This window comes from Pseudophryne corroboree, chromosome 11 (assembly GCF_028390025.1).
Source record: "Pseudophryne corroboree isolate aPseCor3 chromosome 11, aPseCor3.hap2, whole genome shotgun sequence".
NCBI classification, from domain to species: Eukaryota; Metazoa; Chordata; class Amphibia; order Anura; family Myobatrachidae; genus Pseudophryne; species Pseudophryne corroboree.
The window spans coordinates 351,940,289-351,954,194 of record NC_086454.1 but is presented as its reverse complement, the minus strand read 5'-3'; the positions used below and the strand labels follow the sequence as shown (position 1 = coordinate 351,954,194).

General features: G+C 45.5%; 1 protein-coding gene across 1 annotated transcript; it reads right to left on the bottom strand.

The window, feature by feature from the left end:
• Positions 1–4,113: 4,113 nt before the first annotated feature.
• Positions 4,114–7,603, bottom strand: CEBPA (CCAAT enhancer binding protein alpha). The gene has a single exon (XM_063945986.1). The coding sequence runs from the start codon at positions 7,100–7,102 to the stop codon at positions 6,200–6,202; it is 903 nt and encodes a 300-aa protein (XP_063802056.1). The 5' UTR covers positions 7,103–7,603; the 3' UTR covers positions 4,114–6,199.
• Positions 7,604–13,906: the final 6,303 nt, after the last annotated feature.

The following is a 13,906-nucleotide window of genomic DNA, read 5'->3' as shown; positions in this document are numbered from 1 at the left end:
CCCGGGAATCGTCTGACGCTGCACCGAGGAGCCTGAGCCAGCGGAGAGGGTAAGTATAATTCTTCTTTCTTTCTGTCTCTTTCTTTCTTTCTTTCTTTGTTGGGACTGCCTGCCGCTATGTGTAAAAATGGGGGACTGCCTGCCGCAATGTGTAAAAACGGGGGACTGCCTGCCGCAATGTGTAAAAACGGGGGACTGCCTGCCGCAATGTGTAAAAATGGGGGACTGCCTGCCGCAATGTGTAAAAAGGGGGAATCTGCCTGCCGCAATGTGTAAAAACGGGGGACTGCCTGCCGCAATGTGTAAAAAGGGGGAATCTGCCTGCCGCAATGTGTAAAAAGGGGGACTGCCTGCCGCTATGTGTAAAAATGGGGAATCTGCCTGCTGCTATGTGTAAAAAGGGGGAATCTGTCGGCCGTAATGTGTAAAAAGGGGGACTGCCTGCCGCAATGTATAAAAACGGGGGAATCTGCCTGCCGCAATGTGTAAAAATGGGGAATCTGCCTGCTGCTATGTGTAAAAAGGGGGAATCTGTCTGCCGTAATGTGTAAAAAGGGGCACTGCCTGCCGCAATGTATAAAAACGGGGGACTGCCTGCCGTAATGTGTAACAAGGGCACGCTGTCTGCCGTAATGTGTAAAAAGGGGACGCTGTCTGCCGTTATGTGTAAAAAGTGCACGCTGTCTGCCGTAATGTGTAAAAAGGGGGACGCTGTCTGCCGTTATGTGTAAAAATGGGGACGCTGTCTGACGCTATGTTTAACAAGGGCACGCTGTCTGCCGTTATGTGTAAAAAGTGTACGCTGTCTGCCGCTATGTGTAACAAGGGCACGCTGTCTGCCGTTATGTGTAAAAAGGGGGACGCTGTCTGCCGTTATGTGTAAAAAGTGCACGCTGTCTGCCGTAATGTGTAAGGGGGACGCTGTCTGCCGTTATGTGTAAAAAGTGCACGCTGTCTGCCGTAATGTGTAAGGGGGACGCTGTCTGCCGTTATGTGTAAAAAGTGCACGCTGTCTGCCGTAATGTGTAAAAAGAGGAATCTGTTCGCTGTAAGGTGTAAAAGGGTCTCTACCTGGTGTAGTGGTGCTACTGTGCGGCGTAATTTGAAGAATGGAGACTACTGTGCACCGTTTTATGAATTGGTATTATTTTGTGGCCACACCCCTTCCCCACGAAGCCACGCCACTATGTATTTTTGCGCGCGCCTACGGCGCGCACTGCCCCTGTTTTGCATGCAGGGGTGGGGCTCCGATGCCGTTTCTTGCACACAGTGCTAAAATGTCTAGTTACGGCACTGTTGCTAGGTATCCATCTCTCTGTCCCTGAGCAGGTCCCCCTCACCAGATCCTCTCCAGGGGTGAGGGGGTGGACTTGGATGGGATGTGGGGGGGCCCAAAGCATTTTGTCGCACCTGGGCCCACCGCTCGCTAGTTCCGCCACTGGCTGGGCGTCCCCCCGCATGTCAGTGTGAATGATCGTAATTAGCACAGCTACGATCATCTCGGAATGAGGGCCATAATGTAGAGGAAATTCACAATTCACGGCCAGAAGCGCAGCAACCAGCAATACTGATGTCTGTGTCTGAAAAATGTTTCTAATAGCAATTGTGTAACTTACATGCACACACACTATGGCCTTTATTTATCAATGAGTGATACATTTCACTGTGAGTGATAAATTGCACCAGCCAATCAGCTCCTAACTTCCATGTCACAGGCTGGGTTTGAAAAATGACAGTTAGGAGCGGATTGGCTGGTGCAATTTATCACTCACAGTGAAATGTATCACACATTGATAAATAAGGGCTTATGTTCTTATATGTTTCCCTATCCAGGTTACATTCTCCCAAGGTTGTATGTCTACAATGTGTCTATAAGCAGGGGTGTGGTATGGAAGGTAGATAGTAACTAAGTCGACAGTGTCTAGGTCGACCACTATTGGTCGACAGGGTCTCTAGGTCAACATGGTCTAGGTCGACAGGTCAACATGAGTTTTTAATGTTTTTTTTGTGTCGTTTATTAGTGCCCGTGTCCCCTTGCCCTGCACAGATTACCGTTCCCAATTACAGTCCTCGTGGATCGTTAAGTATGAAAAGGTTCAAAAAAAGAAGAAAATCGTGAAAAACTCATGTCGACCTTTTGACCTAGAGACCAGATCCCATAACCAGATATACTGACCATACACAGTTAGGAGATCGCGGTGCGGGCTGGTTCACACGTAATCAGTGATAGCACATTTTACTGCACTGGTGCCCAACAAGCGTCCGCTGCTTTGGACTCCCAAAGGGATGTGGCATTTATGAGACCCCCAAATCAGGCTCCGGCCCCCCACAAGTTGTGCACGCTTGTGTTAATATCTGAAAAGCGTATTCCGCTTAGAACCAATAGATAGAAGTGGCGCCGTTACATTACCAGGTGCTAGAATCGTAACGCTGTGTGTAGAGTTGTAATCTGCTCTGTGGTTCATGACGTGATGTAAAACGGGTTTAGGATATGGGAAATCGATGGAAAGCGCATGGAAATTAATTCAGATGCGTCTCATTCTTACGCTCAATTAGACTTTGCCACATCCAAAGCAATTTCTGAAGTAAGGTAACGCCACGTGTCTTCATACATTCTCAATAAAATGTTAAGTGCATGTATTTTATATAATATCTATATATATCTATTTATTATGAACTTAGTGTAAGCCATGTGTACACAGCTACATGGAAGAGAGACAGTTAAACAATTGCAATATTAAATGCTCAGCCTACAGTATAAGAGTCTGGGCACAGCATTAGCGTTTGGGTTACACTGAACAGGAGATTCTCACTATACATTATCAATGTGGCTCTGTTACGGGTCCCTGCTCTGCTTTCCCCTCTGAATTGCAGAGTTTGGGTCTTATTCAGAAGCTCTGCAGCCTGTCAGGTCCCAGTAAGTTATATCATTAAATCTAGTTGATCTCACTGCGTGCTAAGCATTATATATTTATTGCACTATGGCCCTCATTCCGAGTTGATCGGTCGCAAGGCGAATTTAGCAGAGTTACACACGCTAAGCCGCCGCCTACTGGGAGTGAATCTTAGCTTCTTAAAATTGCGACCGATGTATTCGCAATATTGCGATTACAAACTACTTAGCAGTTTCAGAGTAGCTCCAGACTTACTCTGCCTGTGCGATCAGTTCAGTGCTTGTCGTTCCTGGTTGACGTCACAAACACACCCAGCGTTCACCCAGGCACTCCCACCGTTTCCCCGGCCACTCCTGCGTTTTTTCCGGAAACGGTAGCGTTTTCAGCCACACGCCCCTGAAACGCCGTGTTTCCGCCCAGTAACACCCATTTCCTGTCAATCACATTACGATCGCCGGAGCGAAGAAAAAGCCGTGAGTAAAAATACTATCTTCATTGTAAAATTACTTGGCGCAGTCGCAGTGCGAATATTGCGCATGCGTACTAAGCGGAATTTCACTGCGATGCGAAGAAAATTACCGAGCGATCAACTCGGAATGAGGGCCAATAGCTTGTGAAATTATATGTATAACTGTGGTGCAATAGACTTCAGACCAATTTTTGTTTTTGAAGCATATACAAAGCCTGTCGCTTTATATTCATCCACTATTTTTATATTCTCGCAGTGCGGTTACGATATTCATTGCATAGAATATTGATGCTTATATTATTGTACTGTTCCCACGTACAGGGGGACATTTACTAAGCAGTGATAAGAGCGGAGAAGTGAGTCAATGGAGAAATTGCCCCATCAACCAATCGGCAGCTCTGTATCATTTTATAATAGGCAAATTAGAGATGTTACTTCAGTGCTGATTGGTTGCCATGGGCAACTTCTCCGCTGGCTCACTTCTCCGCTCTTATCACTGCTTAGTAAATGTCCCCCACAGCGTAGAAGTATTTGCAGCGCTCCTGTACCCAGCCTCATGCCAAAGATTTAATTTGTGATCCTTTCACCTTCAGACAAATATTCCGCCTTAGTTACATCTCATTAGGTTTAAAGGTTTCCGTCATTCTGTTGCATCAAATGTGCCGTCTGTGTGTCAACAGTGTAGCACGCCGTCCGCGTTATTACATGTAGTCTTCAAGCGTCGGCATGAAATCAAACAGGAAAGAAATATTTGACAGTGTATATTCTTTATTTACATTGGAAGTAAAAACATAAAAGTGTGTAAGTTGTGTTTCAAAAAGTATCATTAATAAATGTGAATAAAAACCTTTTTTGTTCAATAACTTTTTTTTCCCCAAAACATTTAGAACATTCTCAAAATAATAATATAATAAAGTTTTAATACGTTTCCTGGGGATTTCTGAAAGTGAGCAATAATTTAGCAGTCAGCGGACGCGGAATTAGATTGCCACAGGCTTCTACAGTAGCCAATAGGGTAACGGGCTACATTTTGGGGGGTGGGGGCAACGGGGGTCGGTGGTAAGTAATGCTATGCCATTGAACATGGGTCTTCAACCTGCGGCCCTCCAGCTGCTGCAGAACTGCACATCCCAGCATGCCCTGCCACAGTTTTGCTATTAAAGCATGCTAAAACTGAGCAGGTCATGCTGGGATGTGTAGTTCCACAACAGCTGGAGGGCCACAGGTTGAAGACCCATGCCCATAGAACTTCAGTGAAGACGTACTAATCAGTGAGGTTAGTTTGGGGCTGGAGCGAGATAGTTTAGTAGGCGGATGCACAATTATTACCGCCCCAGGCGCGCTCCCTCCAGCAAAGGCTCCGCAGCATCATTCTGCAGCTTGCAGAAATAAAAATAACAGCAAAAAGTGGTTTGGGTCTTTTCACAACAACAATACACACTTTCCCATGGCAAGATCAGAGCAAATGTATAATAAATGTATAAAGCTTCAAAACTGCACGCGTCTTGTCTAATTCACATTACACTGGGTCCATTTCGTTTGGAAAGTCAGGGGTTAAAAAAGTAGCATATACAGCGGTAAGATAATAGAATAAAAAGCACTGCAATTACCAGCAAATAGCAGCTACTGAATGGTATTCAAGGTCAAAACCGCTGTGAGATTTACAATAATTGCCTTTATTACCCCCCCCCCCCCCCCCTCTGTAATACAGTATGTATGATAATACAAAAGTGATCTAGGTTTGCATAATATTCCCTTGTAATTACCGGACTCATCAGGGCATTTCGATAAGTTTTGTGCGTTTATAATAACAAGGCACCATGTTGCAAGTATCTGGAATTTCGGTATCTTTGAGCGAACGTGATATAATAAAATGACGTCTATCGTGTGTCTTATTCTCCAGAGCGTAAAGCTGAAATGGCATTGTGTATAATATATACGGCTGGTGCGGTCATTGGGTTACGCTAGATCACAGATCACCCGTACAGGTGGTTTTACAATAACACATGCACCAAGCACAGATTAAGGCACTAGTGTAAGGTGCACAGAAGTATATACCCTGTTAATATTCCCACTCATTATGGCACAAGCAATTTAGGCCATCCCTTTACTGTAACCCACTGAGCGTCAGCAAGTCTTGCAACATGTTTCGGTGCAAGCTCCTGCAGCAACCCAGGGGGTTATAATAAACATGATAAAGAACGTTTTACACCTCTGCTCCAAAACATCCACATTTGGCCCCTACCACAACTTGTATAAAAAGGGTTAGATGTTATATAAACATGGTTTTACACAGCGTACAAAAAAAAAATGGTCAAAAATAGAAATATATTTTGTATAAATGGAAGTTTTAGAAGGCAGGGAAGGGGGGTCCTGTTTGGGCTAGCACCACACAGAAACCTGCTTGGCTGTCTGCAGCAAAGTCCGCTCCTGTAAGATAATCAATGTCCACACAAGCTCAGGTCTGATGGGCAAAGGGTGGCATCCACAAAGTGTTCAACCAAAGTGGAGAGAGGGTCAAGACTGGGGAATCCAAGTTCAAGGAAGTGTCCACATCACTCACTTGGTTCAGATCCATACAAGACCACAGACCGAGGACTGCAGACATGTACACATCATGTGCAGGTCCATGCTGGACTTCAGACCGTGGACTGCAGACATGTACACATCATGTTCCGGTCTATGCTGGACCTCAGAGAGAGAACTGCATGCATGTACACAACATCTTGTGCAGGACCATGCTGGACCACAGACTGAGGACTGCAAGTATGTACACAACACTGTGCGCAGGACCATGCTGGACCACAGAGTGAGGACTGTAGGCGTGTACCCAACATTATGCGCAGTTTCCCATTACTTTCACCAGGGAGCTCTCTGGGAGCTGGCGAAAGATCCCCCTGAGGGTCTCCAGTTCCCTGCTAAGCTGTTCCACCCGCTTCCTCAGCCTGTCGTTCTCGTTGGACAGCTCCATCACCTTCTGCTGGGTCTCCGCATTGCGCATCTTGGCCTTGTCCCTACTCTTCCTCACTGCAATGTTGTTCCTCTCCCTCCTCACCCTGTACTCATTGCTGTTCTTGTCCACCCATTTTTTGGACTTGCCTCTAGTCTCTGAGGAGGAGGACGATGAAGAAGAAGATGACGAGGAGGATGAAGAAGACATGCCCTTGCCAGAAGATGCTGGGAGCTGGTGGTGGAGCAGGCGTGGGTGGGCTGGGTGGTGGTGGTGTTGGTGGTGAGGACTCGGCACAGGCGTCGGCGGTGGAGTTGGGTGCCCGGACTGCAGGTGCATGGTGGTCTGGGCGCAGTGGGCCACCTGGTACTGCAGGTGGGAAGGGTGCTGGGGGGCATGGTGGGGGTAGAGGGCAGCCAGGGATGCCCTGTTGGCTTCCTCCTCCTCCCTGGGCTCTTGCTTGATGACCAGGGGTCTGAGGCTGCTGTCCAGCTTGGTGTCCATGTAGTTGGCCAGGCAGCCATAGCTCTGGGGGTGGCCCACCTGCTGCTGGGGCTGGTAGTCCATGGCCTTGGCTCGGTCCTGCTTGCTGCTGTGGAACAGGTCGGCCAGGAACTCGTCGTTGAAGGCTGCAGGGTCGATGTAGGCGCTGATGTCTATGGAGTTCTCGTTCTCGCACAGCTCGCTCAGGTCCCCGGCGGCCGGGGGCTCCCTGTAGCCGTAGGCAGCGGGCTGCTGGGCGCTCATGGGCTGCCGGGACTCCGCCTCGTAGAAGTTGGCTAGTTCCATGGAGCTCCTATAGCCAGCCAAGCATGGTGACGAGCTCCGGGAATCCAGGGTGAGCTCGGGCGGACTCGGGATGCTGCTGCTCGCGCTGCTGGTGTCAGAGTCCTGAGCCCCCCGCCTGGCACTGCCCGCTGCTGCTGCCTGCTAATGACACTGACTGCTGCCGGGCGCTGCTGCGGCTCTATATATACAGGGCGGCGGGAGGGCGGCCCCTGCTGGACACCTGGCGCGCTGCAGCCGCGGCTCTATGCACGCAGCGCAGCGGCCCCTGCTGGACACCTGGCGCACTGCAGCTGCTAGATCCCCGGAGGGGGAGAAGGCACCGGGTCTGTTCCGGGCTCACCGGGGGCTGTAAGCTGCAGCATGCACTGGCCGTGCTGCTCTGTCTCTAGCCTCCCAGCCCACCGGTGCCGCTGTGAGCGAGCATTGCACCCCGGCTGGCTGATGTGTGCTCGCTGCCGGTCCGGGCTGGTTCTATCCGCAGCCGGCTGCTCCTATCCGCAGCTAGCTGCTCGCTGCTACCAGTCCGTCTGCACTTTGCCCTGACAGCGCTTGTGTATGGCTTACCGGCAAAGCACAATGCACAGGCAGCAGATCCTGGCAATGTATGAGGGGCATAGAACCCCTGGTGCCCATATTGTATCTGCTGCATTGTTATCTATGGGGCATTGCACTATTGTATCTCTGCTGCATTGTTATCTATGGTGCATTGCACTATTGTATCTCTGCTGCATTGTTATCTATGGTGCATTGCACTATTGTATCTCTGCTGCATTGTTATCTATGGTGCATTGCACTATTGTATCTCTGCTGCATTGTTATCTATGGTGCATTGCACTATTGTATCTCTGCTGCATTGTAATCTATGGTGCATTGCACTATTGTATGTATACTGCATTGCACTATTGTATGTCTGCTGCATTGTTATCTATGGTGCATTGCACTATTGTATCTCTGCTGCATTGTAATCTATGGTGCATTGCACTATTGTATCTCTGCTGCATTGTTATCTATGGTGCATTGCACTATTGTATCTATACTGCATTGTTATCTATGGTGCATTGCACTATTGTATGTCTGCTGCATTGTTATCTATGGTGCATTGCCCTATTGTATATCTGCGGCATTGTTATCTATGGTGCATTGCACTATTGTATCTCTGCTGCATTGTAATCTATGGTGCATTGCACTATTGTATCTCTGCTGCATTGTTATCTATGGTGCATTGCACTATTGTATCTCAGCTGCATTGTTATCTATGGTGCATTGCCCTATTGTATCTATACTGCATTGTTATCTATGGTGCATTGCACTATTGTATCTCTGCTGCATTGTAATCTATGGTGCATTGCACTATTGTATCTATACTGCATTGTTATCTATGGTGCATTGCACGATTGTATCTCTGCTGCATTGTTATCTATGGTGCATTGCACTATTGTATCTTTGCTGCATTGTTATCTATGGTGCATTGCACTATTGTATCTGCTTGTTATTTATGGTGCATTGCACTATTGTATCTCTGCTGCATGGTTATCTATGGTGCATTGCACTATTGTATCTCTGCTGCATTGTAATCTATGGTGCATTGCACTATTGTATCTCTGCTGCATTGTTATTTATGGTGCATTGCCCTATTGTAGCTCTGCTGCATTGTTATATATGGTGAATTGCACTATTGTATCTCTGCTGCATTGTTATCTATGGTGCATTGCACTATTGTATCTCTGCTGCATTGTTATCTATGGTGCATTGCACTATTGTATCTCTGCTGCATGGTTATCTATGGTGCATTGCACTATTGTATCTGCTTAATTGTTATTTATGGTGCATTGCACTATTGTATCTCTGCTGCTTTGTTATCTATGGTGCATTGCACTATTGTATCTCTGCTGCATTGTTATCTATGGTGCATTGCACTATTGTATCTCTGCTGCATTGTTATCTATGGTGCATTGCACTATTGTAGCTCTGCTGCATTGTTATCTATGGTGTATTGCACTATTGTATCTCTGCTGCATTGTTATCTATGGTGCATTGCACTATTGTATCTCTGCTGCATTGTTATCTATGGTGCATTGCACTATTGTATCTCTGCTGCATGGTTATCTATGGTGCATTGCACTATTGTATCTCTGCTGCATTGTTATCTATGGTGCATTGCACTATTGTATCTCTGCTGCATTGTTATCTATGGTGCATTGCACTATTGTATCTCTGCTGCATTGTTATCTATGGTGCATTGCACTATTGTATCTCTGCTGCATTGTAATCTATGGTGCATTGCACTATTGTATGTATACTGCATTGCACTATTGTATGTCTGCTGCATTGTTATCTATGGTGCATTGCACTATTGTATCTCTGCTGCATTGTAATCTATGGTGCATTGCACTATTGTATCTCTGCTGCATTGTTATCTATGGTGCATTGCACTATTGTATCTATACTGCATTGTTATCTATGGTGCATTGCACTATTGTATCTATACTGCATTGTTATCTATGGTGCATTGCACTATTGTATGTCTGCGGCATTGTTATCTATGGTGCATTGCACTATTGTATCTCTGCTGCATTGTAATCTATGGTGCATTGCACTATTGTATCTCTGCTGCATTGTTATCTATGGTGCATTGCACTATTGTATCTCAGCTGCATTGTTATCTATGGTGCATTGCCCTATTGTATCTATACTGCATTGTTATCTATGGTGCATTGCACTATTGTATCTCTGCTGCATTGTAATCTATGGTGCATTGCACTATTGTATCTATACTGCATTGTTATCTATGGTGCATTGCACGATTGTATCTCTGCTGCATTGTTATCTATGGTGCATTGCACTATTGTATCTTTGCTGCATTGTTATCTATGGTGCATTGCACTATTGTATATATACTGCATTGTTATCTATGGTGCATTGCACTATTGTATCTGCTTAATTGTTATTTATGGTGCATTGCACTATTGTATCTCTGCTGCATGGTTATCTATGGTGCATTGCACTATTGTATCTCTGCTGCATTGTAATCTATGGTGCATTGCACTATTGTATCTCTGCTGCATTGTTATTTATGGTGCATTGCCCTATTGTAGCTCTGCTGCATTGTTATATATGGTGAATTGCACTATTGTATCTCTGCTGCGTTGTTATCTATGGTGCATTGCACTATTGTATCTCTGCTGCATTGTTATCTATGGTGCATTGCACTATTGTATCTCTGCTGCATGGTTATCTATGGTGCATTGCACTATTGTATCTGCTTAATTGTTATTTATGGTGCATTGCACTATTGTATCTCTGCTGCATTGTTATCTATGGTGCATTGCACTATTGTATCTCTGCTGCATTGTTATCTATGGTGCATTGCACTATTGTATCTCTGCTGCATTGTTATCTATGGTGCATTGCACTATTGTAGCTCTGCTGCATTGTTATCTATGGTGTATTGCACTATTGTATCTCTGCTGCATTGTTATCTATGGTGCATTGCACTATTGTATCTCTGCTGCATTGTTATCTATGGTGCATTGCACTATTGTATCTACTGCATTGTTATATATGGTGCATTGGACTATTGTATCTCAGCTGCATTGTAATCTATGGTGCATTGCACTATTGTATCTACTGCATTGTTATATATGGTACATTGCACTATTGTTATCTATGGTGTATTGCACTATTGTATCTCTGCTGCATTGTTATCTATGGTGCATTGCACTATTGTATCTCTGCTGCATTGTTATCTATGGTGCATTGCACTATTGTATCTACTGCATTGTTATATATGGTGCATTGCACTATTGTATCTCAGCTGCATTGTAATCTATGGTGCATTGCACTATTGTATCTACTGCATTGTTATATATGGTACATTGCACTATTGTATCTCAGCTGCATTGTTATCTATGCTGCATTGCACTATTGTATCTCTGCTGCATTGTTATGTATGGTGCATTGCACTATTATATCTATGCTGCATTGTACTATTGTATCTGCTGCATTGTTATTTATGGTGCATTGCACTATTGTATCTTTGCTGCATTGTTATCTATGGTGCTTACCACTATTGTATTTTTACTGCATTGTTATCTCATGGTGCATTGCACTATTGTATCTGCTGCATTGTTATCTAGGGTGCATTGCACTATTGTATTTTTGCTGCATTGTTATCTATGCTTCATTGCACTATTGTATCTATGCTGAATTGTACTACTCTATCAGTTGAATAAGGTTTGGGCTATTGTATCAGTTGCAGTATATAAGGGGGGTGGCTATCCTGTCTGTTACTTTATATAAGGGGGGGGGGGCTGTTGTATCAGCTATATAAGTGGGCAGCTATTGTATCAGTTATGTAAGGGGTCTATATCGGTTGCAGTACAGTATATAAGGGGGGGGGGGCTGTTGTATCAGCTATATAGGGAGGCGGCCATTGTATCAGTTATGTAAGGGGTCTATATCAGTTGCAGTACAGTATATAGGGGGGGGGGGCTGTTGTATCAGCTATATAAGGAGGCGGCTATTGTATCAGTTATGTAAGGGGTCTATATCGGTTGCAGTACAGTATATAAGGGGGGGGGGCTGTTGTATCAGCTATATAAGGAGGCGGCTATTGTATCAGTTATGTAAGGGGTCTATATCGGTTGCAGTACAGTATATAAGGGGGGGGGGCTGTTGTATCAGCTATATAAGGAGGCGGCTATTGTATCAGTTATGTAAGGGGTCTATATCGGTTGCAGTACAGTATATAAGGGGGGGGGGCTGTTGTATCAGCTATATAAGGAGGCGGCTATTGTATCAGTTATGTAAGGGGTGTATATCAGCCGCAGTACAGTATATAAGGGGGGGGGGGGTGTAAGCTAGTGTATCAGTTGTAGGCAGCACATTGTATAGCCTCTCTTATTTTCCCTGTATAATGTGACACATGAACAGGCTGAACTCAGTAACGTCATAGAGTGCCATGCATCATGTATAGTGACCACCAGGCGGACAGGATATATAGCTGTCACCATATAGGTTGTATCAGATAACTTACTGACTATACTGTAACGCTACCCGTTAGATTGTATGTACTGTATGTGTGTGTATCTAGGTATATATAATATGTAGTATATTGTATGAGTGTAATAAATATGTGTATAGTATATATAGTATACTTGTGTTGTCCTGGGTACATTGCAGGCAGTGAGTTCTGTACACACACTCACAGAGCGCACTGTCAGTCACTAGTAATGCAATGCACAGTCTCAGCTGCTGCAGAACAGTGTAGTGAGGAGATGGTGTCAGTGGATAATGAATGACAACCCATCAGTTTTCCCTTCAGCACTAATTAGTGTATAATTGGCATGCCTTTGTTGTGTTGGTTAATAAGTGTACATGGATAATATGTCACAATGTTGGGAGTGTTGTGTTATGATTGCGGCAGGAGAGTGTGATGTGCGTTCTCCGGGTTATAAAGGTGCAACAGAAATGTAAACTTCTCTACAGGTCATCATACAGTGCCAGCAGCTGTGTATATAGCACCTATCCTTGTGTATCAATACCTGTTTCCCTATTGAGTGTAAGCTTGCGAGCAGGGCCATCCTACCTCTATGACTGTCTGTTATTACACCGTTTTGTTTTATCATTGTTGTTTCTAATTGTAAAGCGCAACGGAATATGCTGCACTATATAAGAAATTGTTAATAAATAAGAGCCATGAATAAAGCAAAGTATTGATTCACTATTTGTGCACATGCACCAGCTTGTCCGGTTAATGCGATTCAGGGGGCACATGTACCAGCTTGTCCGTCTAATGCATTTCAGGGGGCACATGTACCAGCTTGTCCGTCTAACGCGTGTCAGGGGGCACATGTACCAGCTTGTCCGTCTAACGCATGTCAGGGGGCACATGCACCAGCTTGTCCGGCTAACGCATTTCAGGGGGCACATGCACCAGCTTGTCCAGCTAACGTGTGTCAGTGAGTACATGCACCAACTTGCCCGGCTACCACATCTCAGGGCGCACATGCCCTTTGTCCAGCTAACGCGTTTCAAGGGGCACATGCACCAGCTTGTCCAGCTAATGCGTTTCAGGGGGCACATGCACCAGCTTGTCCGGCTAACCTTTCCTTGTGTGTGTATTTGTGTAACATCGTAAAGCCCAACATTTCATGTGGCTGAAGACAGACGTGGCAGACATTCATGTGGCTGAAGACAGACGTAGCAGACGTTCATGTGGCTGAAGACAGACGTGGCAGACGTTCATGTGGCCGAAGACAGACGTGGCAGACGTTCATGTGGCCGAAGACAGACGTGGCAGACGTTCATGTGGCTGAAGACAGACATGGCAGACGTTCATGAGGCTGAAGACAGACGTGGCAGACGTTCATGAGGCTGAAGACAGACGTGGCAGACGTTCATGAGGCTGAAGTCAGACAAAGGATAGAGCAGCATAAGTCTAAAAATTTGGGTGGCTTTTGGTGACCTGTAATAAAATATAATGTTCTGCTGTCCAGCACTCAGTTGATCTGGTGATTTGGCAGAACCCCCTTGACATATAATGGCCCAAATAGGAGATCATCACCCAGTGCGGCTCATTACTGTTTTTTAAGGTCGCGCCTTATGACGTGTTTATTGACAGTGGGTCTCTTGTAGGGATGGGTCACAGGAATGTGTTGCACCAATCAGGGATGTGGGGGCTCTGCGCTGTGCACTGACCCCACTCCACCCAAAAAAAAAAAGAATATCCCCCTCCAAACAAAATGTATGTTGTCGATGTCAAAGGAACATCAGACCTTCCCCATTGGTGGCAAACTCTCGATG